This window comes from Cotesia typhae, unplaced genomic scaffold (genome assembly GCF_013202065.1).
Source record: "Cotesia typhae breed Kobodo isofemale line unplaced genomic scaffold, CoteBio_Ctyphae scaffold_45, whole genome shotgun sequence".
Taxonomy (NCBI): Eukaryota; Metazoa; Arthropoda; class Insecta; order Hymenoptera; family Braconidae; genus Cotesia; species Cotesia typhae.
In genome coordinates, this window is record NW_027423777.1 from 2,032,103 (window position 1) to 2,058,952 (window position 26,850).

At 28.1% G+C, this 26,850-nt stretch overlaps 4 protein-coding genes across 7 annotated transcripts in view; 1 reads left to right on the forward strand and 3 right to left on the reverse strand.

Moving 5' to 3' along the window:
• Positions 1-252: 252 nt before the first annotated feature.
• On the reverse strand, positions 253-1,578 carry Pih1d1 (PIH1 domain containing 1). The gene is made up of 2 exons (XM_074257608.1): positions 611-1,578; positions 253-536 (listed from the first exon to the last, which is right to left on the reverse strand). Exons 1-2 carry the CDS (start codon positions 1,460-1,462, stop codon positions 501-503), a joined length of 888 nt encoding a protein of 295 aa, XP_074113709.1. The 5' UTR covers positions 1,463-1,578; the 3' UTR covers positions 253-500.
• Positions 1,579-4,158: 2,580 nt separating this feature from the next.
• On the reverse strand, positions 4,159-6,487 carry LOC141536817 (uncharacterized). 2 transcript variants are annotated; one of them, XM_074257565.1, is made up of 3 exons: positions 6,189-6,486; positions 4,756-5,328; positions 4,159-4,566 (listed from the first exon to the last, which is right to left on the reverse strand). In XM_074257565.1, exons 1-2 carry the CDS (start codon positions 6,428-6,430, stop codon positions 4,776-4,778), a joined length of 795 nt encoding a protein of 264 aa, XP_074113666.1. In that variant the 5' UTR covers positions 6,431-6,486; the 3' UTR covers positions 4,159-4,566; positions 4,756-4,775. The 2 variants fall into 2 exon arrangements, with proteins under 2 accessions (XP_074113666.1, XP_074113667.1); XM_074257566.1 differs by lacking the exon at positions 4,159-4,566 and having other exon boundaries at positions 4,710-5,328; positions 6,189-6,487.
• A 1,600-nt stretch (positions 6,488-8,087) lies between these two features.
• Csn7 (COP9 signalosome subunit 7) lies at positions 8,088-9,782 on the forward strand. The gene is made up of 4 exons (XM_074257532.1): positions 8,088-8,196; positions 8,270-8,311; positions 8,581-9,256; positions 9,417-9,782. Exons 3-4 carry the CDS (start codon positions 8,588-8,590, stop codon positions 9,606-9,608), a joined length of 861 nt encoding a protein of 286 aa, XP_074113633.1. The 5' UTR covers positions 8,088-8,196; positions 8,270-8,311; positions 8,581-8,587; the 3' UTR covers positions 9,609-9,782.
• A 1,058-nt stretch (positions 9,783-10,840) lies between these two features.
• The window catches only part of Glurb (metabotropic glutamate receptor B), a 100,782-nt gene continuing 84,772 nt past the window's right edge, over positions 10,841-26,850 (reverse strand). The window contains exons 3-15 of one of the 3 annotated variants that reach the window (XM_074257771.1): positions 25,876-26,046; positions 23,016-23,160; positions 18,981-19,232; positions 18,749-18,923; positions 17,437-17,543; positions 17,213-17,362; positions 17,010-17,143; positions 16,739-16,897; positions 16,485-16,651; positions 15,970-16,346; positions 15,718-15,869; positions 11,542-11,743; positions 10,841-11,485 (exon numbers count right to left, since the gene is read on the reverse strand). In XM_074257771.1, coding sequence (XP_074113872.1) covers positions 11,295-11,485; positions 11,542-11,743; positions 15,718-15,869; positions 15,970-16,346; positions 16,485-16,651; positions 16,739-16,897; positions 17,010-17,143; positions 17,213-17,362; positions 17,437-17,543; positions 18,749-18,923; positions 18,981-19,232; positions 23,016-23,160; positions 25,876-26,046 — 2,382 coding nt within the window. In that variant the 3' untranslated portion in view covers positions 10,841-11,294. Of the gene's footprint in view, positions 11,486-11,541; positions 11,744-14,183; positions 15,289-15,717; positions 15,870-15,969; positions 16,347-16,484; positions 16,652-16,738; positions 16,898-17,009; positions 17,144-17,212; positions 17,363-17,436; positions 17,544-18,748; positions 18,924-18,980; positions 19,233-23,015; positions 23,161-25,875; positions 26,047-26,850 lie in introns of those variants that run through there. The other 2 variants (XM_074257769.1, XM_074257770.1) reach the window with 2 other exon arrangements.

A 26,850-nucleotide genomic window follows, 5' to 3' on the forward strand; every position in this document is an offset into this window, starting at 1 on the left:
GATGTCTTAATTTTAGTTTTAAATCAAGTATTTACTTATTTGATTATTTTTATGATTTTTTTTTTTAATAAATAAAATTTTTGCTTGTTAATTTCAAATTTTTACAAACGAAATTAAAAAAATTTCGTTTTTATAATAATTTATTTGTAAAAAAAAATCTTAAAAAATTATCAGATGTCTTAATTTTAGTTTTAAATCAAGTATTTACTTATTTGACTATTTTTATAATTTTTTTTTTTTTGACAAATAAAATTTTTGTTCGTTAATTTCAAATTTTTACAAACAAAATTTAAAAAATTGCAAATTTTTAAAAACGAAGTTAAAAAAATTTTCATTTGTCAAAAAAAAAAAAAAATAGTCAAATTTCTCAATTTAAATTTAAAGTATTATTTTTAAAGAAATTTGGCATTTTCAAATTTGATATAATTAATTTATAAAAAAATAGTTTATAAACTCTACAAGCTATGTCTTAAATCGAATCAATAATTTCTTAATTATTCCTATCCCAAAAGTACTGGCATATCGAGTCTCAAGACCTGAAACAAAAATTATATTAATATATTTAAAAAAAAAAAAAAATAAATAAATGAATAAATAAATAAATAAATACTTGTAAATTAGGATCATAATGAGCAGCAACTTTGTCAGTTTTAATACTAAAAGGCACGAAGAGATCAACAAGGTAGTGTAATTTATCAACATTAACAACAACCCTCTCCTGGTTGACTTGGACCTTGATGTCCTTATCATTGACCAGCTTATTAGGAAGTCTGAAGTAGCCAATACTCTTCAGCATCTGTCCTTCCTTGGGTTCCCTCAGCAGCACATAAGAATCCTGTTTGACCGCAGCATCTTTAACCGCAGAATTAATTTCTTGAATCAGCGGCTTGCGTTCCTGGAGCAGCTCCTTGGGTTTCTTGGGCTTGCGCTTCTCGACCCGGTGCTCGTGGAGAGTTCCATTGACCTTGCGGTTCTTGAAGATGACAAAGTTATCAGCACTGAGGACCTTGTCGTATTTTGCCTCAATCGCGGACAGAATGGTCCAAATGGTGAACTGCATGAAGTGGAACTTGCTCTCGCACTTCTGGAAGTACTCACTGTTGATCGCGATGTCGTAGGTCGGACACTTGGTCCCGTCTTTCGCGGACTCGAATCTCTCGTAGCCGACGCTCATGGGAATCGACCAAGACGGAGGTTCTTCTTTCAGCATGTTCTCGAACTCAATATCTGTCAAATCTTCCGGGGCAGGAATTTCTTTAGTGTGACACAAGTTTATAAATACCTTTTCATTTTTGTCAGTTTTTGCCTTGATGCAAACTCCTGGATGCGGTTTAAAAGTCACTGACGCTGGAGACTCGAAACTTTTTAAAAGACTGTTTAAATCTTCGTCTTGTTGTTTGTTCTCTGGTAGCAATAAATTGTTAGTTATTATTGACTCGTCGACTTCTAGTACGTTCGACATTTTTATCTTGCTTTGGATTTGTTGTTGCTAGCTTTTAATTTTTTTATTATTGAGGCTGTCGATAAACTTATTTGTTCAATACTTTTGTGTTGTTATTAAGTTATAGGTTACATTCCACTTTTATAATTTAAATGAAAAAAAAACTATTCGTAACGTGATTGGTCAAATATATCAAAGCATCAAAATATGCGCAGAACCTTAAATTCATGCGCGCGCAAATTTGAATTCTAGTAATTTAAAATTTTTCAGTGTGTCTAATTTCTATTAATAAAGGTTATGTTGTGATTGTAAAATTATACTGCTGCGCCATCTACAGAGTAATTGTGAGTATTACTGCGGTTTTTTCGGTAAGTCTTACTTCAAAAGCATTGTTCTTAAATTATTAAAAAATAACAATAATTTTTTTTTTTAAACCAAAGTTTGACTCATTATTGACTCAAAAAAAATCAAGAGTGCGATAAACTAATATTTTCTTCAAATAATAAGCATTTAAAAAAAAAAGTTCATATGCATGTATTACTGCGGGCATAAAAGAGTTTGTCTCTATTACTGCGTGCCAATTACTGCGAATGACCCAATTACTGCGTGTCTATCACTGCGGATGAAATTCAATGATAAACAACTTCGGGATCATATAAGAAATTAATCAAATACGTTTGAAAGATAATTATTTGTTTAATAAAATGAATGGATTAGAAAAACGTATTCCTGAAATAATTTGAATTCATATCAATTAATAATAATGATCGGAATAATGATGTATATATAACATAACAAGCAGAGTTTTTATAGTAATCAAAAAAATTAGCTTTATCGAAGAAACACAAATCTTGATTTTAAAAAAATCATTTTGAATTTTTTTAAATCAATCAGAAAAAATTTTGAATAAAGTTACATTCACTTAATTTAATGAAAATTTCTTGGTTTGAAAGTTTTTCTGCTTAATTTAACACAACAAATTCTTTATTATGATGACCGCTTGTATTTTTTATCAACTTTGATTTATTTGTTTTATTTTTTATCAATTTCTGTTTATAATTTATTTTTAACTAAGAGCAATTTTAAGGCAACTTGAACTGTCAATTGACGGGCAATATTTTCTTTTTAATTTAAAATATATGCATTTTACACCCGCAGTAATTGGTACAGATGCATACAAATAGAGGTGCTTCTATTACTGCGGATTATTGAAAACATTCGCGATAATACAAGCATGTTCATTTTTTTGGTACCAATTACTGCGTCCTTAAATAAATAATATTAATTGATCAAAATTCAATTTTTAATGCATAACTGATATTAAAGAAGGATTATCTTATTTTTATATGCAAAAAATTTTAAATTTGAAGCATTTTATGTAAAGAAAAAGATCTTTTAGTAGCACCTCTTTTCGTACAGAAACTCACAAAAAAGCTATAGTTTACTACCTGTTAGCCAGTTAATTTTAATTTATTAATAACAAATTGAATAATTGTTGTAGGTGTAAAACTACTATGCAAATATTTTCTTGAAGATTTCAATTACAAGAAACAATTTTTTTTAATTCAAAAGCTCAAGTACGATTTATTTATAATTATAATACTGAAGTTAGCGGTCAGCTGTCAATTTTAAAAATTTTTTGAACAAATTAATTACAATAAAAAAATGCTTCTAAAAATTTTCAGGATGGAGAAAGTGCGTAGCATTAGAGCACGAAAATCTGGTTCTAATTTATTTAATTTCAATTAAATTAAATTCCACTTTTTATCAAATCAAGTTGCGTAACAACTTCATCAACTACGTGAGAATTTAAAAACATCAGACGCATTTTTTGGGATAAATAAATTTGTATTTGAAATTCAAATTAAAACTTTGTCCTCGACTTTCACCGAAAAATATTCCAATACGCATTTTTTTTAAGTATAAATACAGGTTCCTTCGTCAAAATAAATCTATTTTTTTTAACCAGTTTCTTTTTTGTTTTTCTTACTTTAGCAAGTGAAAAAAAATTTTAATGAAATTCTTAATTATTATTTTTGTGGGAATTTTATGTGAGAAGTCATTATAATATTAGAAAATTATTTGTGATGCTATTATTTAATAAGTTGGGACTAATTTTATAAAATGAGTTTTAGATTTCCAAGGGTGGCAAAGTGACGCCAGTACAAAGGAAACAATGGACAAACTTAAATGTACAGAGACAGCAGGTACGGTTGCCGGGTATGGTGGAGAACATTGTGAAGGAACTTGTATGGTGCAGTATGTTAGATCCATTTGTTTAATTCTGGTGAAAAAAATTTATAATTATTACTTTAATTAATATGAAAATTTTTTGAAGTTCGAAGAAAAATTTCTGAAATAAGAAGAAAGATAAAAATTATTTTTATTTTAGCTGAAACAAATTTCAAATGTCAAATTAGTAACAAATACTTCAAAAAATTTATTTAAATTTTCAGAATAATAACTGTTTATTTTTCTAAAAATTATTACTAAATTTTTATAAAAATTATTTTTTATTTTCTCTTGTTAATAAATCCGTAAAAAATTAAAAATCATAAATTATTAACATTAATATTATTAAAATTAAATTTTAACTGACCATCTTTTGATTTAAAAAAAAAAAAAAAATAATTTAAGAGAGAATTGAAAAAAAAAAAAAAAAATGCATTTGTAGAAATTACAAAAAAATTCGATGCAATTTTTTTTACAATATTTAAACTTGTTATTTCAAAGAAAGCAAAAATTTTCATATTTTAAAATTTTTTAATGAATAATCATATTTCATGTTTCTAAATTAAAAAAAAAAATTCTCCGCATGGGTTTTTTTCAATTAAAAAATAATTTTTAATCTCATCGGAGAGATTAAATCAATTAAAAATCATCCACTCGACTTTTCAAAGTGTCTAGAACAAAAGATAAAAAAATTAGTATTTAATTGACAAATTAAATTAAAAAATGACAAAGTTTTTTTTTTCAGACTGGCGAAAAAAAATGTATATGCGATATTAACAGAGGATTTGTCAGAGATAAAATTCGAAAGAAATGCATCCATGTCAGTCAATGCAAAAAAGATTTTTATGATTTCTCAGTTCTTGAATTGCACGGTTGATAATCCATCTGCAACTCTGAAAAAATGAATTGTTATTTAAATAAATGAGTAAAATTACAAAAAAAGAACAACTTAGAAATTTTACCGGAGACTTGAATTAAAAAAATTGACAATTTTTTTTAATAATTAAAATAAATTACAATTTTAATAAAACAAATCTTATAAATTCAGATATTTTATTGTTCTGAAAAAAATCATCACTTACAAATTTAATTAATTATTTAATTACAACTTAAGAGGAATAATGGGCCAGTATTCCGGCTGGTGTTGAGTTTTGTACTGATCAACCTCCACTTGCATCCTCGTTTCAATAGCAATGATTTTGGACTTGTCTTTTCCGTACAGCAGCGTAGTTTCTTCTAACTTGATCTTATCGTCGTTTTCATGAGACACCCAAGTGACCTGGGCTTCCTCAGCTTCCAGCTCCCGTTTTCGCTTCAGCTCCTCTTTATGCCGAGCACTTTGCTCCAGGAATTTCATCATTCCTTCGTCAATCTCAAACTCTAGCTCTAGCTCTTCATTATTTTCTTCTGCTTCTTCTTCAGCTTGTTGATAAAAATTATTCTGATTTTGATACTGATATAGTTCTTGATTGGGCTCTGGACGTCCAGCATCTTCTAGCTCTCCTAATCTATTTTCATGATTATGAACTTGTTGATGCTGATAATTGACATGATTGTGATTGCAATTATTGATGATCTCACGGATTTTATTTTTTAGAACCAGATTTTTGTGCTCTAATGCTATGCACTTGGATCTCCACCACGCAACTTGATGCCTGAAAATTGATAATTTATTAAAAATCAAAATTTAATAATAATAAATTTAAAAGATGCTTAACTTTACTCAAAATTTAATTTTATACTCTTAAAATATGTATCAATGAATAGTAAAAAGTTCACAGTTCTATCTCTTCATTGGTCTTTACAAAAAAATCCCAAAAAAATGACTTTTTTTGTAGAAAATTTAATTCTTTATCAAAAATTATTTTTATCTTCATGACATTAAAGTTAGCTGTCACTTGACAATTTTTTAATTTTCTTCAACAAAAAAATTTGTTCTAAAAATTATTTAAAAAAAATTGCATTTTTAATTTATTTGATTCTAAAAATCAATTTTTTAATTTTTTTTTTTTTTTAATTAAATTTTTTATTTAATTAAAATAAAATTACTTGAAACTTTTGAAAACTACGGATAAGTTTTATAACTTTAAATTCTAATTTTGGACAGAAAAAAGCGAGATAGATCCAAATTGACGGACTTTTTTTGTAGAGTTAAATTTTTTATAAAAAAGTTTTGTTATAATTTTTTTATCATAATAAAATTAGCCGACGTTTTTAATGTTTTGATTTTTTTTTAAATAATTAAATTAGAAAAAAAAAATATTTAAAAAAAATTGCATGTGTAATTTTAAAAATTTTTTCTTTTATTTTTTTAAAAATAATTTTTCAATAAAAAAAAATTCTAAAAATTTTTAGATGTTGGCTAACTTAATTTTCATGATTTATTTGTATTTCAATACTTGACCAAGAATTTTGAATTTGAACCTGAAAAATTAAAATTTTGCTAAATGAAATAATTTTTTATTTAACAATAATAATTTTGTTAAACATAATAATAATAAAAAATGATACATACTTCTGTTGCCAATCCTGAGCAAATTTATAAGTCTCCCAAAAAGAGTCAGGTACTTGAAATCCCATTATATCGATCATATGTTTGTTATTCACATTATTATATGACTGACGATCATTAAATTGTTTATTGTAATTATTTTTTAGTTCACATTTATTATAATACTTGTTTCTGTTTTTCCTTCGACTTTTATTTAACCTTTTTCTACGTTTACTAGTCTTTGCACATTTTTCAATTATTTCCATTATTCAACACTTGCCATTATTTTTTATTATTTGTTTTTTGTTTCACTTTTCTGGGTATGGCGCAAATTACCCAGGGAGGTTGAAAATAGTGTAAAATAAAAAGTTAAGTTGGCAACATGAAAATAAAATTAATTCGAAGTAACCTCTAACCTCACATGTGTTATGCCTCCATCTAGTTGCGAATTGTTTTATTGACTCGAGCGTTACCTACCGTCGTTTTTTCGCCCGGGAGTATTAAAATACTCGGTTCCAGTGCGGGAAAAGGAAATTTGAATTTAAATTAATTATACTGAACGACTTGTTATTTGGTTATTAAATCGTGTAAAATGTACTTATTTCATTTATTGACTAAACATTTAAATATAAGATTATGATTTGAATTACAGAGGGTAGATTATACAGTTCTGTGGGCTTTCAAGGAGAAGTGAGTTACAAAAATGTCGGCTCGAAACCTCCGACCTCACGTCGCCCCTCAATACGTCACACATATATACTCAAACTATTATAATTCGTACTTCGCTTGACGCTTACACTAATACATACAACTAAACTTATCTCGAAATACACTTATACTTTTTGCTTTTTACATGTATATCTACAATATAAGAAACTGAAAATATATGTATATATATATTAGGGTAGGGGTTGTCTTATTACACCAAGTTTCTTATACCTTAAGTTTCTATTTTGTAATTACTATTATTGTTAACATTATAATACTATTATACTAACTTATTATTATTATTATTATTATTATTATTAAGTTAATTTTGAATACTATCATTTACTTATCAACAGTGATATTATTATAATAACATAATTATTCATTAATTAATTTCTATTGTTGTGGCTGTGGTCCGACTTGTGCATGGTGTATCGCATTTGCCCTGCTCTTCACCCCTTTCTCTCAGGCTCTTGGAACAGTGACACGGGGAAACCACAGAGAAAACCCATGTCGATACATATATATATATAAAAATGAATCGATTATAAAAATATATTACTTATTATAGAAATACAATTTCCAATTTACGATGAATATTTAAAAGTTATTTTAATATTTCCTTAATTATTCATGTAACAACCGTGCCATTGTTATTTGAATTTTATAATTTTAAGTTTTCTTATTTTGTATTTATATTTTATTGCTTTTGGGAAATGTTGTTGTAGGATATCTAAATGGTTAAGGGAATCCCTTGAAAGGTTCAACATGTGTTTTCTTTTTATGTGTTTCCACAAAGGTCTAATTGTTAGGCGACACGTGTGGGTCATAATATTCAAGTGTATATTTTTTCGTTTTGAAGAGGTTTACAAGGATTTATTTATTTATTGTTTACTCCAAAAGAGTGTTACCCAAAATTTATGAGCCATAAAGATTTCTTTTTGGACGTTGATTTAACCGGATGTTGTATTTGTTATTAACAATTATAGTTTTACATATTATCGGACAATTTAAATTCGCGCCTCCTGATTGCAGCGTCATCTTACGGATTCCGCTGATGACATTACACATGTGAGGTTAGTGCTAAGATTTGTGCTAATATCACATGTGAGATTAGAGGGTTTCATTTTTTCGACGGATGGTAAGATTGTTACTTCGAATTAATTTTATTTTCATGTTGCCAACTTAACTTTTTATTTTACACTATTTTCATTGGGTAATTTGCGCCATACCCGAGCTAAGTGAGTTTTGTGCTGAGAGAAAAATTTTTTTGCTCGAACAGATGACGTAAATTTATATATAAATTATTATTAAAAAAATATTTGTAAGCCTTTGTTATTTACTATAATTTTAATTGAATTATTAATTAATTTTGACCATTATTTATTTTTTCGCAGATAATAAATTTTTGTTACCGATCTTAACCTCAAAAAATACAAGTGAGTGTTTTATTTATTATCATGGTATATATAACTAACAATTAATGATAGAAAAATTTTGAATTAAAATATTTTTGATGACAAAATTTAAAAATGTCAAGTTTAAGCTGATTTTTTATGAGGCTAAAGTTAGCAGACACTTGACAATTTTTTGATTTTTAGTAATTCAGCAATAACACTGAAGTTGACAGACATTAAAAAATTTTTTAGAGTCTTAAAGCAATTAAATTATTAAAAACAAAATTTAATTAAAAAAAAAAAAATTCCAGGATTAAAATGACTGGAAGCAGTAACATGACGGAGCCATTGGTGTCGACTGAAAAGTCGTCAAACAATCCACTGGAGCAATTCGTCCTTCTGGCAAAATCAGCAAAAGGTGCAGCAGCTCTGCAGCTGGTCAAGCAGGCGATCGAGGCTCCAGGAGTTAACGTCTTTGGAGAGTTGCTGGACATGCCGAACATAATAGAGCTGAAGAACGGGCCACACAGCGCGTACTGGAACACTTTAAATTTATTCGCGTATGGGACGTACAAAGAGTACCTGGAGAACAAGGACAACTTGCTGGAGCTTACTCCGACGCAGAAGAAGAAGCTCCAGCATTTGACCATCGTGACTTTGGCTGAAAAGTCCAAGTGCATTCCGTACTCGGTTCTGCTTACGGAGCTCGGGATTGATAATGTAAGGGAGCTCGAGGACCTTATTATTGAAGCTGTCTACGCGGATATCATTAATGGTAAGCTTGATCACAAGAACTCCCAGCTGGAAGTCGACTATGCTGGACTCGGGCGCGATGTTAAGCCTGGAGAGACTGGAGCTGTTATGCAGACTCTTGAAGCTTGGGGCGAAACTTGTGAAACTATCTTGGCTTGCATTGAACAGCAAGTTAACAGTGCTAATATCAATAAGCGTAATGCTACTAGTCATAAGGAACGTATTCAACAAGATGTAAGTTTTTTTTTTCTTATTAATTATTTTCTGATAAATTTTAATTAAAAAATAAATTTTGCTTGTAAATTTTAATTAAAAAAAATTTTTATTTTCATTATTTATAAAAATTAACTATTTAATATTTTGTCAATTTTTTTATGAATAATTGATTCAACAGATCACAAATATAAAAAAATCCTTGCTGGCCCAAGCTGGAGGTGGAGGTGTCCAAGAAGCAGATGTAGCTGGAGGCAGTTCTGCTGCTGGAAGCGAATCGACCCGAGAGGCCATGTCTATTTCCACGGACTTAAAAAAAAAGGCCCCCAAGTCAAAAGGCATCCGCGACCGTAGTAAGTTCTGGAAGACCTAACTCCTTTTTTTTTTCTAAACAAATATCTCTACTAAGTTAATTTATCAATTATAATTTTCTTTAAAAAATTATTAAAACTACTTTTTTTCATTTAATTTTATAAATTCATTAGTATAAATATTTAAAGATGTATTTATAACTATAGAAATAAAAATAATGTCATTTATTATGAAATTTTGGTAATTATTCCAGGTTAAAAAAATTTTTTTTTTTTTAGTTACATTTATTTTTATTTTACACCTTAATTATTTTTTTTTTACATTATTTTGACATTGTTTTGCATTGCATTTTTAACAAAATTATTAAAATTATTTATATTTTTTATTTGAGACAAAAATATTTAAATAATTTCCTAAAATTTATAAATTAAAAATTTTTTATCAAAAAAATTATAATTTCAAATTTAATAAATAATATTTTGACTTTATTAAAAAAAAAATAAGCTAGTCAAAAAAATATTGGGCTCAGTAATATTTTTTTGCTTAGCATTAAAATTAAAAAACTTGATAAAAAAATAAAAAATTTAAAATTAATTTAACAAAAATCGTATACTCTAATTATTTTAAATAATTGCACTACATAATTCGGATTCTTTCTCATTTAAATTTACTATCAATAGACAATTTATATAAGCAATTCCTTAAGCTTGTAAATTAATTTTTTTAAAAAGAGATTACTATACAATTAAAAGAAAAACTGTACAGAGGTTTATAATATTTACAGCATGCACACATAAATTTTATTTTAAGCTAATTATAAACTTTAAATATTTACATATTGCTTAGATTAATAAATAATAATTATTAGTATTCTTTGTACACAATATATATAATCACATTAATGCTTTGCTAAATTTTTTATAGATTTATAGAAGAAAGCTTTTTTTTTACAATAAATTTGGCCACTTAAATAATATATAACGTCTGATATTTACATAATTAATATTATTTAAACCACCATGTCGAGGTAAGTATAAAAATTTTATTTTTGGTTGATATATATACCTTCTATTTTTTACTTTTTATTATTTATTATATTATAATATGATCACAGTATAACTCAATAATTACACCTTAAATTTTTAAATTTATATATAGAACACTTGGAATTAATCCAAATTTTTATAACAACCATTTTACCGACAATTTGTCATAAATTTTTTTTTTCAATTAAAATTCTACTTTTTTGTTTTTACAATTCGATGATTAGAGAATTTTTTTTTTTGACTAATTTAAAATTATTTAAAAAGCAATTGTTTACCAAAAATTAATTTTAAAAAATTGTTGTGCTAAGAATTAATTAGAAAAAAAAAATCAATTTAAAAAACATTTTCGTACAAAAAATTGATTGAAAAAATTTTTTTTTTATAAAAAAATAGACAACAAAAATTATCATACAAAAAAATTGATTAAAAAAAAAAAAAAACAAATTTTAAAAAATTTTCTTTATGGTCCTAAAATTGATATAAATAAAAGATCAAACGGTCGATAGATAAAATTACGTTTGAGCGTTAAGACAGATCTTTTAACGAGTATTCAATCAGATATGTGATTAACAGATAATTAATAATAATTACACCTAATCTTTTTTTTAGACTTGAACCGGTTCCTTAGAAATAGGTACAAGATTGGCTTTAAGAAGGATGTTGGGCAGTTCGCTCCGACTTATCAAGGAGCCGGTGCTCTGCTATAAAGCCACATCCTTCTTAACCGCGGGTCCGTTTCCTATTTTAACATTAAGCGACTTAGCACTTCCCAGTTCGTTTAACTTATCGTCATTGACGGTTTCATTGTTGTTGAGAGAAGTCTGGGTTGACCTAGTCACCCCAGAAGCAAGGACTCTCCCATTCTTGCAGTCCTTCAGCTCTATTTCGTGCACTGTAATATAATCAACATGTCAGTTTTAGTAAAATCACTTGGGTTAAAGCACTTACTCTCACTTTGGGTCGAAGAGTCATTGGTGGTGACGGTGTGCCCTTTGACGGCTTTATTTTGATCACAGGTTACAGCAGTCAGCGTTACTGTGGAGATCATGCTGGAAGCGTTCGTTCTACCAATTGTTGAATGCTTCGGAGCTGCGAAAGGTCCTCTGCCTCGTCTGATGTTTCTTTCAGGATGGATTAGGATTATGTACAGCTGGAATTTAAAGCAAAGTTACTTAAAATAATTTTTTTATGCAATAAAAAAATTTTTTTTTATAAATTATAATTTATATAACTTCTTCATCACAGTAAAATTATCTTCAAAAATATTTAATAAAAAATTAATCTTGAAGAATTTATTTTAAATTACCTAAAATTTAACAATTTATTAAATTTGAATTTGTATCTATAAAATTTAATATTTTTCATTATTAAAATTTTAAATATTAAAATCAAATATAATTTTTTTTCTTAATTTATTTGTTAATAAAATTATTTAAATTTTATGTAAAAGTAACCAACGCAGTTGTAAAGAAGCAGCGCGCATGCGCGCGGCCTCGAAATCTGCGCCGGTAAGCTGCGCAGAAGGAATGACTTGCAACTTTTTAACGGTCGCTCGAGCCGGTACGCCATGACACTAGTTCAGTCACCGAGCCCGCAGCCAACGCTTTCTCATTGTCATCTCCCGAGTATTTAGCATGATTATGCAGTAATAATTGTATGATTTAATAATAATTCATAGCTAATACAGTCTACTAAAAGCCCTTTTGCTATAGAAATAATAATTTCAGAAAAATATTCATGGTAAGATAATTATTTATTAAAAATAAAATTCTCGCATTGTAGAGCCCTCTCGGAACTTCCGGGTTTCTTTTGTTTCTCAATTGATGTTAGATATCAAGCAATGTTGATTAATTATTAGCTCAATTTAATTCAATAATAGTATTATTAAATATTAAATATTAAAAAAATTTATTAAATACATTTTTTTGCAAATAATGCATGGTCATTCTTTTATTTAATAATTGAAAATATTGAATTAAAAAAAAAATTATTTTTTTTACATAAGGAAATTATTTTTTTTCAATAAAAAAATTATTTAAAAAAGAAAAAAATATTTTTTTTTTCTAAAAAAAATTAATTTTTCTTTCATAAAAAAATTATTTTTTTTTTTAAATGAGCTCTTGTAACAAATTTTTTTGATAGAATTTATTTGTTAAAAAATAATTTAAATTTTCTGCAAAAGTAAATGACGCAGTTGTAAAAAAGCAGCGCGCATGCGTGCGGCTTCGAAATCTGCGCGGATAAGCCGCGCAAAAGAAATGACTTGCAACTTTTTAACGGTCGCGCGAGCCGGTACGCCATGACACCAGTTTAGTCGCCGAGCCAGCAGCCAACGCTTTCTCATTGTCATCTTCCGAGTATTCAGCATGATAATGCAGTAATAATTGTATGATTTAATAATAATTCATAGCTAATACAGTCTACTAAAAGCCCTTTTGCTATAAAAATAATAATTTTAGAAAAATATTCATGGTAAGATAATTATTTATTAAAAATAAAATTCTCGTAGTAGAGCCCTCTCGTAACTTCCGGGTTTCTTTTGTTTTTCAATTGATATAGTTAGATATCTATTTCTGAGGATAATTTTAGTGTGGTCAAAGATTTATATAAATTAAAAATGATAAATTATTTAAAATATAAATTATAATTTATAAAAATAAAAATAAAAAATTTTTTTTTTACATTAAATTTTTTTTTTTACATTAAAAAAAATTGTTTTTTCTATAAAAAAAATATACTTTTTTTTCTATAAAAAATATATTATTTTTTCTATAAAAAAATTATTTTTTTTACGGGAATTTATTTGATAAAAAAATAATTTAAATTTTCTGTAAAAGTAAATGACGCAGTTGTAAAAAAGTAGCGCACATGCGCGCGGCTTCGAAACCTGCGCAGAAGAAATGACTTGCAACTTCTTAACGATCGCGCGAGCCGGTAAGTTAGTTCAGTCATCGCGCCAGCAGCCAACGCTTTCTCATTGACATCTCCCGAGTATTTATTATGATAATGCGATAATATTTGTATGATTTAATAATTATTTATAGCTAATACAGTCTACTAAAAGCCCTTTTGCTATAAAAGTAATAATTTCAGAAAAATATTCATGGTAAGATTATTATTTATTAAAAATAAAATTCTCGCACTGTGGAGCCCTCTTGAAGCTTCCGGGTTTCTTTTGTTTTTCAATTGATAAGTTAGACATCAAGTAATAATGGCCGCGTTCAGGTTTAGTAAGTCCTCAGCAGGTCTTAGCAGATCTTGTATTAAAAATTTGAAGCAATTATACTATTTCTTAAAAAAATTTTAAAAAATCTATAATAAAACAATGAAACTTTGTGTCAGATAAAGTCAGACCTGTTCAGTACTTAGTAAACCTGAACGCAGCCATTGATTGATTATCAGCTTAATTTAATTCAACAATAGTATAATTAAATATTAAATAGGAGAATTTATTATATACATTTTTTTTTTTTTTTTTTTTCAAATAATGCGTAGTCGCCAAATCATCTGTCAATTGTTTTTTTTTATAAATAATAGATATAATATTTTAATAAATTTTTTTAATATTTTTATTAATTAACGTGTCAAATGGGAAGATTTAATAATTTTTCATTATTTTTTTTTTTATTGAAAATGTATAATTGCGCGCTAAAATAATATTAAACGGGTATAAAATATTCCAGAGAAAAATTTCTTTATGTGAGAAAATTTTTTTCTCAGCTAAAGTAGGTGGCGCTGCTTCCGTAAAGTATTTTTAAATCTCGATCAAATATATAAATTTATAGGATAAAGTATTTATGATATTTTGAATTAAAAAAAAAAATGACCTACCAAAAATAGAATTTAAAGAAAAATTTTAACTTTAGTCTTCCTTCCGGCACCCAAAAATTTTCTCGAGCCTAGAATTTTTTTTTTTCAGTCAAAACATTTTTATTTCTGTGTATTATTAGCTTCACAATTATAAAAATTGATAAAATTTACAAAAATTTAATGAAAAAACGTTGACTTGCGGACTCAAAGTTGTAATATTTAAAACTCGGTCGAAAGTTTCGGTTTCGTTGTTCCATTAAAAAGTGAAGTAAAAAATAGTTTTAGTATATGTTGTTTGATTAATCAGTGAAGTATTTCGAAAAATAGTTTTAGTGTATGGTGTTCGATTAATTAGTAAAGTATTTTGAAAAATAATTTTAGTGTATAGTGTTTGATTAATAAGTGATGTATTTTTAAAAATAGTTTTAGTGTATGGTGCTTGATTAATTAGTAAAGTGTTTTTAAAAATAGTTTTAGTGTGTATTGTTCGATTAATTAGTGAAGTATTTTTTAAAACTAGTTCTAGTGTATGTTGTTTAATTAATAAGTGAAGTATTTTTAAACCTAGTTTTAGTGTATCAAAGTTTATTTAAGTAAAGTGTAGTGAGTGTGTGTTGTGTTGGAGATGCTTAAATTATCATCGTCAGGTAAGATGAACCATATACGTATGAAAAATTATAGCAGACATTCAGCAATTTTTATAAACAAAAATAAAAATTGTTTTGTCTACTACATTTTAATTTTTATTCAATGTTTTGAATGTTAAATTTTTTTTTCTCCAGAATTTTTCCTGCTTGCTTCTCCTTGCCAGCTGATTGCGTCTAACTGCTGAAATGGTGAGTTTGTTATAATTTTGTTAACATATTGAAATGACTCGAATATAATCTGAAAATTTATTTACTATGATGAAGCTTCTATTTTTTATTAGTCATTAAAAATTTATGGCTAGAAAATATTAATCTGTTTAAATTAGTCTTATATTTTTGGCGTTGACTTTAAAATTACCAATTAAATTATCAAATATCTGCTAAATTAATTTATGATAGTGAAATTAGCTAACTGATGTCAAATTTTAGAATTTTTTCAATGACAACTTTTTTTTTTTTTTAATTTTACATTAAGAAATTTATAAAAACTATTAGTGTAATTTTTTTTTAATTTTTTATTGTAATTTATTTATTAAAAAAAAAAAAAAAAAAAAATTTCTAAAAATTGACAGCTGTCGGCTAACTTCAGTTTCATAATTAATTTTCATTAAAAATTAAATTAAAAAATGGTCAAGTACAATTAAATTAATATTAAATAATACCGTACCTTGGGGCTGAATAAACAAGCTATGGTAACTGATGCTGAAAGGCTTATCGTAACGGACATTGATGTTATTCTAAGCGCAACATGATTGCCAGTCCCGAAGAACAGCGGTACGAACGCCAGCCAAATAACACATGTTGTATACATTGTAAACCCTGAAACATAATTTACAACACGAAAATTATCATATAAATTAAGATAGAGAATTTAATTAATGTTATAAAAAAAAAAATAAAATGGATAGTATTGAATTACCAATGTGCTTGCTTTCGTTAAAGTCTTCGGGAATCTTGCGAGTCAAGACTGCATAGACCGTGCAAACGATAATCAAAATAATCGGGTAGGTAAAGGCTATCATGTAGCTGGCGTCAATATGGCTGTTGCACACAAGGAGATTGTCTTCGCGAGTCGGATAATGATGCTTAGCCCGGGCAGGATCTATCGCCATCCATACGATGTTTATTAGAATTTGCACTCCGACAAGAAGCGAGCAGATTATCAGCTGTGATCGCGGTGATATAAAGGACGGCCTTTTTGCGCTCTTCTTGCTTTTATTAAAGATACGGGATATCCTGTTGGTCTTTGTCAGCAAAGCTGCGTAGACTACTGTGAAGCAAAATCCAGCTGCGAACCTGAAATTTTTATTTTTTGTTTAATTTTATTTTTTAAGTAGATTTATTTTTGAATAGTCTGGTTTGGAACTTTTTTGTAGTTTATTTTTTTGGAAAAAAAAAAAAAAAAAAAAAAAAAATAATTGAAATTGTAATTACCTCTGAATTCCGCATACAATGTCCGTGGGTTTTAGAATGAGGGTGAATGTTACCAAGTAGCACAATAATATCCCAGTTAAAAGGACGTAGGAGAGTTCTCGTCCAGAAGCTCGGACAATTGGGGTGTCATTGTGTTTAAGAAATACTCCACCGACGAACAGAGTTACCTAACAATTATCCCATTATTGCAGGGAGTATAAAGCACTGGATAGACTATTTAATGATTGTTTGAATTTTAGCGGAATTAAACTCACGAGAATTCCGCTGGCGGAAAATGTCATTGCGCCGATGGCCCATCCGCTATCGAATTTCAAAAACTCTTCGGGTATGTCGCGGCAAGAGGAGTGCTTTTCGTCGGGAACTGTTCCTTGAGGACATTCAACACAGCGAGTGTGATCGGTTGCGTGCCGGATCTATTATTAATTAGTTTATTATTGCAGCATCACAATAGGAAATTATAATTATGATAAGGTTGTTATAATTATTATAGATAATTAGATAGTGTGTCTATTAGAGAGGTATTACTTGATACTGGGTACAATCAAAACAATGCCAGCAGCAGCTTTCTCCTTCGACGTACTTTTTAGCCTGGCCTATTCTGCAGGGTAATGAACACACGCTTTCTGGAGGTTCTGAATTGTCAAGACGGAATTTTATTTCTGAAAAATAATTATTTAAATTTATAAAAAAAAATTTTTTGACATACTTCAATTAATGAATCAATTTACCGGACATGTTCAACCGTAGTTCGCCTTCCAAATATTTTCCAACGCGAACCCACTTGTACTCGCCGGGTGAAACTTGTTTGAAATGTATAATATTGTATCTGGCGGGTCCATCGCCGTTTTTGTCAAAGTGAAATTGATCTCCACTGAGACCTAATTTAATTATTTTATTTGATAAAATTTAATTACTCTGTCACTTAATTAGCGACAAATTGATTTAAAAGTACCTTGAAATTTAACTTTGCGTAAATATTTCAGCAGCTCGGTCCCTTTTGTTGGTTTCATAGCTTCACAAAGGCCCGATTCTCCTTGACAAAGATCTTTATGCATATCCCTTAAAGTTAACAATAACAATAACTCAAAATGATCCACAAAAAAATTCAATAATTATTTTTTAATTAAAAAACTTTAAAAACTGATTACTGGAGAAATATTCTAAAATTTTCATTAGAGTTTGATTTATAAATTAAATTCAACTACACTTGGCCTTTGTTATTTACAAAATATTTCATCCGTCCTGAAGCGTCCTTTATTTATCCTCCAACCCCACGTCTTACTTTCTCTTGTGATTGTTCTCCATTAAATCCAATTACCAAAGGGAGGATAAATTGAGGAGACTTTAACCTTTGGGATTACCGGAGTAACAATTTATAAATAACAATTCGCTATGTATAATATTAGATTTATGAATCCATCAGTTGGCTTCATTATTATTCAAAAAATAATTATATATTTTTAGAGTAAAGGCTCCAGATATTGACCAGTTTAGATTAATTGTAAATTTATTGGAAGAATTATTGGGCTGAAATCAGTAATATAAATTTATAAGTTTTTTCATTCAATAATTTAGTACTTAAAAATTTTTTTAAAAATGTAGGTGGATTGAAAAGTTTGCAAATTAGCATTATTTAATTTGTACTTTTCAAAGAATTTTTTATAAGTTTTTTTTTTTGTTTCAAAAAATTTTATGTTGACTGTACCATCTAGTATTTTAAGCAGTGCACTAACTTGTGTATTCGCTGATAAATTTTAGAGATCGGAAATCTAGTAAACTTTTAAAAGTCTAATAAATATTAATCAACTCAGTAAATTTCACGAGCGACTATAAATTTTCTCTCCAAGTGAATTTATTTGATAGACTATCGGAAAAAGTCATAAGGCTGCAGCACAAATTTGCTTTAATAAATTTTTACGTAAGGTACTAAATGTTAAAAGAAAAATTCTCAAGTCTACAGAATTTAATAATATCAAAATATTGTAAAAAAAAAAAAGAAGCTAAAAATAGTTTGAGATATTTTTTAATTAAGATAATATTGCGCTCCTTAGAAAAAAAAATTTCATGAATATAATTAAAGATATTAAGGTTTTAATAAATTAATTTTATCAATACGGAAGATAACAAAATATAATTAAGTTAGTTCTTTATTTTTCTTCAAGATAAAAATAATTAAATGAAAGTTTATTATAAGGAAAATTTTAGCTGGTCAATATTTTGTTCTTTTACCCTTTAAAAAAATTTTTCTGAGTAAATTTAAATACCTAAATGCAAAAGCGAATGCCATAACTGCATCAGAAACAAACTGCAGTTGATCTTCAAAAGCTGTGTTCTCTTTAGTGAGTCTTTCTTTGGTCGTACAAGCTGTTTTGTATTTTTTATTGTAAGGCGTACGCGAAGAATTCGGGTAGCGACATTGAAAGTGATCTTCCCAAAATTCTGTAGCATAAAAAAAATGATAAATCGGAAATTTAAAATACAAAGCGAAAAACTTACCAACAAACCAAGGATTGCGTCTGTTATTTTCGACAGTGAGATTCAGAAAATACTCTTCGAATCCCACAACGGGGTTAGCTTGTGGCTGTACTGACAAAGTACCTTCAACCTCGGGTTCATTTTTATTGCTAACGAGCCCGCGGGCGCTCCAACCATCGCTCCCTATCCAGTAAAATGCACCAGTTGCATTATTACGCCGGACTGCTCTCATCATTTCAGCCACTTCCTGGTCAGACCCGAAGATAATGCATCCTGAAAAAGGAAAATTATTCCACCTTTTTCTAAAGAATAATTGAATCAATTTACAGCCCTGGAATGTAAGCCCGGAAATCGGATTAAATACTCGCGAGTAATTCAAGTTATTTTTATTTTTATTTAATCTGTAGGCTTTTAATCTCCGATCTACAAAGTAGTTTATACTCGATTAAAATTGAATTAACGATATCGTTTATAGACTTTATTGGTTTATAGAAGAGTTTTACGATCAGCCTTTAAAGCTTTGTACCAATTAACTGTAAACTTTTATTCGCTGTTTTATTTTAGTTTTTACTTTTATATATTCGGTGATATTGATATTTTGTAGTTGCCATTTAATTGACCGAATTTTTAAAGATGGGTTGATTAATTTTATTGAAAATTTGTTATTAAATTGAAAGACATGTGATTTTTTTTATTAAAAGTTTGGCAAAATTTACAGTCAAAAAAAATTAACTTCCCTTGGCCTGATTAGACTTGTAACTTTTTTCCGCAATAATATTTTTTTGTCCATCGTCCATATAATCGTCAACGCAATACAAAGATAATTCCCGAGTTATTGAATTTCACAAAAAATTTAATCAACTAGTTCCAACACTCGATTCATCCGAATAAAATTAGAGCTTGATATTTGTCCGAGTTCCAAAATCGGTGTTTCTACCGAGCATCAATAGTCTCTTCACTTTTTCAGCGAAAAATACAATCGCTGTCGAAAAAAAAAAAAAAAAAAAAAAAAATTTTAAAAGTCTCTTAAAGCGGTGCAGATCCAGAGATTCAGTGTCATGGATTTTTCGCTCTCTATCTCCAGTTGAAACTACCGTGTTTCTCTGAATGTTCAGCTGGACTATTTGCACTTGTTATCCAGCTTTTTTCCATCTCCCTTCTGCATTTACGCTTTCGCTCTTTTTCATTATTTTTTTGTCACTGTTCGATCGTGTGTTCAAACCAAAGGAATGAAATGTAAATAAATTGGTATGTATAAATAGACATATTGGTGATATTTTATCACCAATGTTCGATGCATCCACGATTACTCATGTATGAAAAGGTCTGTCATATTAAATTTTCGCAATACCGCGGTTTTGTTGTAATGATTCTTCTTCGAAAGATTATTTATTACTTTTATTCTCTAAACAATAAAAAATATTCTTACCAAAATAATCCTTTGATAAAAAGTTTATTTAATTTTTTCATTATTTCAAAGTTTGTGTTCCGAATAAAACGATAAAGCGTCATGAGACTTGTTTTTTCCCATAAGGCCTGAATAATAGCATTTTATTACTGTCCTCAGATTTATTCTCATCCTTCGAAGGATATTTTATTTTATTTTTCTTTTTATATATCTCACAAATAACCTTAAATCTAGTTATCTAATTATAACTCACGGAAAAAAAGGTAGCTACAAAAATTCAAGGATTTTCTCCAGTAACTTGCCGGAATTACTTTTAAATTACATTAAAACATTTAAAAGTAAATTTAAATTTTTTTTCAGTAGTTCGATGTCACTTTTAATTCAAGTTACAGCTGAGGAAATTAAAATTTTTTAGTAATTCTTAATGGTTTAAGAAACATTACTTTAAATTGGGCATAATTACAAAATAAAATATTGCCGAAAGTACTTCCACATTTAATTCTTTTATCTTGATTATTATTTCTCTAATTAAAAGTGAATTTGTTTTGGCAAAAAATAAATTTACGTGTACGGGCAATTAACTATTTAATTATAGTAATATATGGTGGCTGTAAGTTACGATGTGGGATAGTATTATACAATATGAGTAGGGCAGGCAGTAAATTTATCCACAAATTTTTGCTCTCTTAATATAATGTAGTGTCCTATTCCATTTCGTCTCGGTCGGCTAATTTTTAGGTTTTGTCTCGGGCAAGCTCCCCTTACACTATACAATAATGCGACATTTCAGATGGGCAAATAAATCATTGTTCTGTTATTGTTATGCTCGTACTGTAGTAAAGAATACCGTGGGAAAAAAAGTGAGATCATTAGACAATTTTTTCGTCTGCTTTTACTCGACTTCCTTTTACTTTTTTGTGTCAGCTCGACGAGATCTTAATTACACTTACACTAAGAGTCGAGGAAGGTTTAATTTCAAAGTAAATGAGCTTTTGGGCTTTTTGGTATTAATTTTTTTATAATAATTATTTTTTTCATAAATCCTACTTAACGGAACATTACTTTAAGAACATTCTCAACTCTTTAAATAAAACTCTTATCAAATAAAAGATTTATTGTTAAATATATTGACAGATTATAATCTAAGATCGAGGTCACAAATGATTGCAAGCCCTTATTTTTAATAGCTTCATTTTCTGTCAATGTTTCAATGCTTAACTCAATTAATTTGATAAAAATCCTGTCATTTCAGCAATAAATTGACATTTGATACCAATACGTAAGATTTCTTTGACGAGCTTGCTTGCATTTGCTATCGATCTTTAAAAGCAATAAAAAAATTTTTAATTAAATACAACAGTTATTTTAAGTGAAACTTGTGTAATTTGCTCGACTAGCAAGATACGGACTTTTATGTCAAAGGAAAGATGAACGCTAGAATTCGAGCAATGTTTTGAATCTAGTTGTGTCAGTTAAAAGTTTTAAAACTGGGAATTATTTAAAAAGAATCTGAGGACTTGCAAAAAATAGACAAGGTATTTCAATTTTTTAGATTGAAAAAGTTTTGTTTGGTTAAAAAATTCATCTAGACTTTTTTTAAAAAAAAAATTTTTTTTTCTTTCATAATTAAGAAATGACTTTGTATCTTGTTGAACTATTGAACTATTGTTTTTAAAATTTTAGAAAATAAAAAAATTGTAATTTTCCAAATTAGTAAAAAAAAAAAAATAAAATAAATTAATTGAGCGATTTTTTGTAACGAAAAAAAATATTTTCTAACATTGACAACGTCTTAATGACGGAGTAGAATGTTTAAATAAAACATAATTGAAAGTTTCTAAAGTCACAAAGAAAGAAATAGTTGTTTTTGACAAAAGAAGCAAACAACCACCTAGATATAAAAGAACGTGTTTTTTTTAATTTTCACGATAAAAAGCGTTTCTTCTTTATACAAAGTATGAAAGACACCGGCTGATTTAAAAAATTTTTTTTTCTCATAAACACTCGGTACTTTTTTTATAAGAGAACATTATTGCTAGTTGTCATTATTCACGTTTTCATCTGAAAGAGCTCGGCTGATTTTTTTATTTCTTTAAATCATTTCTGCACTAAGACTTTCTTTCACTCAGACTTTTAATCACCTCTATTTCATTTTATTATTTCTTTCAGTTCGAGGACTTTGTTTTGTTTAATTAATTTTCAATATAACGAGACTCGTTTCTTTTGCTATTGATTATAAATACTTATTATTATTATTATTATTATTATTGAGAGACTTTTAATAGATTTCTTTTTCATCGCGTTCTGGATAAATTGATTCATTTTCAAATCCTTAATTTTAGAAATAATTATTTTAGATTTATTGTTTATAATTTACGTTTGAAACTAAACCTCTTAATACAAACGATTATTTAGGTTCTTTCGTTCATACCGAGCATAAAGAGTTAAGAGTATTTATTCTTTTGTCAGTCGAGGACTTGATGGCGTATTAAGTGACAAACTTTTAATTCAAAAGCGCTAAGACTTTCCAACGAGATTTAATGTCTATTCATGAAACTTTTAAGACCTCATTTTCAGTAATAAACAATTTATATAATTAAATGTTGAGGAATAATTGAAAAAGGTTGTTATTATCATTATTTTCTTACCTCGAGCTCGCGGCTTAGTCAACAATTTCTGCACTATATTGTCGTAAGCTATTTCTTCGGCAACTCCTGAATCTTTAACTAGTTTTTCCTTTATTGCAATGCAAATTTGGTGTTTTGCGAGAAGTTCTTCCAATTCTTCGTAAGCCTAAACAAGAAAAATTTATTTAATATATTTTAAATTTTCATGCAAGGTACTAAATGTTAAAAAAAAGTTTATTATTAGGAAAGTTTTAGAGAAATTTTTTTGACAAATTTTATCGCGGTATCTATTTTCTCGAGCTTACACACGTTATTTGCCGAAAAAGTTCAACAGGCGACGAACGATGCAAGAGAAGGAAGGGATAAAAACAAAAACGAAAAACCTACATTTACACATACATATATATGACCAAAAAAATAGTATCAAGACGAAAGACCGTAGTTAAATCAACGCTAAGACTTTTACCGGGCACTTATTTATTTAAATTCACATTGCTGCGCTTTTTTGAGGCACGAGTGCACTAATGCAACCTGGATCGTTATTTACTTGTATATTTTCTTAATTCAGCTATTTTTTGTACTTAGCAAATGTTTATCCTGGTTTCCGCAAAAACTTTATACCCACTCATCCAAAAGATTTTTTCTGAAGTTTAATTAAAAAATGTGTATTAGCATTCATGTATTTTACTTTTTGTGCTTACTCCCAAAGAGCTCGGTCAATTCAGCTCTACTTTTATTTATTTATTTTTTTAATTAAATTACTAATTAGTTTTTTATTTGAATAATTTTTAAAATTATTAGAAATTATTTTATTCAAGTACTTAGTTTCAATTTTGTAAGACGAATAAACTGTGTCTAAAAATTTTTAAATAATTAAAATCTAGCCTTAATGTTATAAAAAATTAACCTACTTTTCACGCGAGCGAGATATGAATTTAATTCACAAAAGTGGAGTCATCCAAAGGGAGAAAATTTTAATTTAATCTCGTAAAAAAAATTTTTAATGTTAATAAAATTTAGACTTTTAAAATTGTTAGACTATCTGATATTAATAGCGTAAAAATAATAAATTAACATTAAACTTGTGTTAGCTTAAGGAGCTTACACCGACTTAAGCTTAAAGAGCTTACAATGCATTAGACGAGCTTAATATATCTAATCGAAACTATCCGAACTTTGAATTATAAACTTTGGATTGGATCTAAGTAATGTAAATTTTAAATAGAGCAGGCATCAGTTTATAATAAATATTTTATTGAATTAATGACAAATGTCAAATGTAAGGAATTGAAAAAAAATATTTTTATTAATTATGTTTTTTGCTGAATTAAATTCGAGGCATTAAATTATAAATTAGTATTTTGCGTAATAAATATTTTTATTATCAGCGTAAAAAATTTATAGATTTATTAAATAAAGAAAAGACCTACGGGAAAGCTTGAGTTAAGGCTTATTGAGTTAAAAAAAGTATTTGATTAAGAAGGTACATAAAGCATGTCTGCGAGTATAACTGGGGTGTGAATAATGCGAATGACATACGTGAGATAAATAAGATTAGTGTTGTGTTGTAAATTTGATTAGAAAAGGTAGCTGGTGTTCTACCGAGAAAAGGCTCGAGCCTTCCATCACCGCCAAAATTTATATGAATGTTCCCTATATATATATATATATGTTTTATGAGCTAGGTTGACTACTCCATTCTGTTTCGCAGTTAGTTCCGCGTCCAGGGTGCGCGATCGTAGTTTTAGAGCGTTAAATATTCACTGGATTATAATGGAACTCTTGGCAGTTATTGGTGTTGGTTCTCGTAAAATACATACATAATAGGGTGCAAATGCAAGAGAAAAGGAACAGACTGATCTGGGATCTCGGATGGCCGCCGGGTTACTCCAAAGTGTGCCAAAAGTGAGAATGAAGAGTTGGTTGGATTAAAATCATTTGCATTTCGGTAGTTTAACATCTGTACTCGCTTACACAGTTTAAATATCGTTCATCCTCAGGTTTGCTAACACCAAAAGTAACGTTTTATCGCGTATGTTAATTACTGGCATTTAGCGACATTTTTATTCTTGATTACACAAAATTTTTTAGTAAATTTAATTTAAATACCGGGAGTAACTTTTGAATATTTAATCCAACAGATTCCTTTGATTATAATTTATTCCTTTAGTTTATTTAGGTCGACCGCAACACTCGTGATTAATTGTTATTTTATTATTCACTCGTCGACTTTTTTTTTTCCGTCTATTTATATTTAGATTAACTGGGGAAAAAAAAGCTCGTTATATAAAAGGAAAGTTAATTATGATTGCTTTTATCTTGAGACGTTGGAGGGTGACTGGCGAAATTTTTTATCTTAAATTTACTAAGGCTATGGCGAAAGCTTGTCTAGTTATAAAACCTATGAGACTTTTAGACTAGATTTTCTGCGCAATCATTTTAGAAATTTACTATTATTATTGTGTGAAATATCGACAAAAATCAACAGTAAATATTAAACACCAGGATTATTAACTTTAAATAAGTTAGTAGTAAATAACTGTTATCAGTTATCAATATCATAGTCAACAATACAACATAAACATCAAAATAAAGGATGTCAATAATTGTTACTCTGTCAGTAACTGGTGCTTTCGCCTGACTGAAGTTTATTATTAGTCATACTGAGTAAATACCGAGTTGAAATATTAATTATTGGCCTCCAATTACCAAAAAATCGTTAAGCGTATGCTGATATTTACGAAATCGTGTTTGTATTGGTAATGAGTTAATTTATAATCAAAGTATTATTTGAGCTGGCAATCAAATTCAAATGGAATAATTTATTTTATTCAAACTGAAACAAAAAAATTTTATTGCAACTAACAATATGTTTGCTTACTTTAATTCCGTAATTACTCTCCTCGTAAACGATCGAAACGTAACTCCAGCCCATTTTTCTGATAATATCGACCATGGCCTTGACCTGATAGTGATCGCTGGGTATCGTTCTAGTGAAATACTCGAATCGTTGTTTGTTTGACAGCTCGGGGCTCGTTGAAAAAAAAGATACCTGCAATCATACAAATCAGACTAGTTATTTACATCTTGTTTCATACTTCCGGTTAATAAATTTTATAAATATTTTTTTCATCGCTGTCGTTATCGTAAATATTAATTTTTATTTTACAACACCTGAGTTATTTCCGAGTGAACCAATAACAGGGCAGTAAATATGTCCGGTAAAAGGGGAAATAATTTTTTATTGAACAATATTTTTTTATTTACTTTTTTTCCCGGATAAAAATTCAATAAGTGTACATAAATTTAAGCAATTGGTTGTTTTAAAGTGAATTTTTGAAAGAAAAAAAAATATACATGTTTAGCCGTGGCGGCGCTCAATAGGTGGCGCATAATAGTTTAAAATTCCCGCTTGTAGACTGATAAAAAGCAAGTATTTGTAGCAAGATCGATTAACCTCGATCTACGGGTCGTGAAAATTTATTAGCGGTCGAGCAACCTTTTTAATTTATCGACAGCAAACGTGAATAATAAACAAAATTTTATCTCAAAACTTCGAAGTAATATTTCACCGTCAATAAGCTCATAAATATTTATCTGATAAACTAAAAACCAGAGTTGTTAATAATATCTCGAGGCTCGGGCCATTAATAATAATAACAACGATTATTTATTTTTCTTCGAAAAGTCCGCGGTATATATATATATATATATATATATATATATATATATATATCCTCGCGAAAAATGTGAATATTTCCATCATCGCTTAATGAAATATACACTCGACAATGTGCCGTTGACGTATGGTAATATCAGATGGAAAAATAACTTGAATTTATTATTGTCGGGTAAA

Coding starts and splice junctions, on each gene's coding strand:
- Pih1d1 (XM_074257608.1), bottom strand. CDS start 1,462: ATGTCGAACGTACTAGAAGTCGACGAGTCAATAATAACTAACAATTTA. Junction 537..610: donor ATTATGATCCTAATTTACAA/GTATTTATTTAT, acceptor TTTTTGTTTCAG/GTCTTGAGACTCGATATGCC.
- LOC141536817 (XM_074257565.1), bottom strand. CDS start 6,430: ATGGAAATAATTGAAAAATGTGCAAAGACTAGTAAACGTAGAAAAAGG. Junction 5,329..6,188: donor GCTCAGGATTGGCAACAGAA/GTATGTATCATT, acceptor ATCAATTTTCAG/GCATCAAGTTGCGTGGTGGA.
- Csn7 (XM_074257532.1), top strand. CDS start 8,588: ATGACTGGAAGCAGTAACATGACGGAGCCATTGGTGTCGACTGAAAAG. Junction 9,257..9,416: donor AGGAACGTATTCAACAAGAT/GTAAGTTTTTTT, acceptor TTGATTCAACAG/ATCACAAATATAAAAAAATC.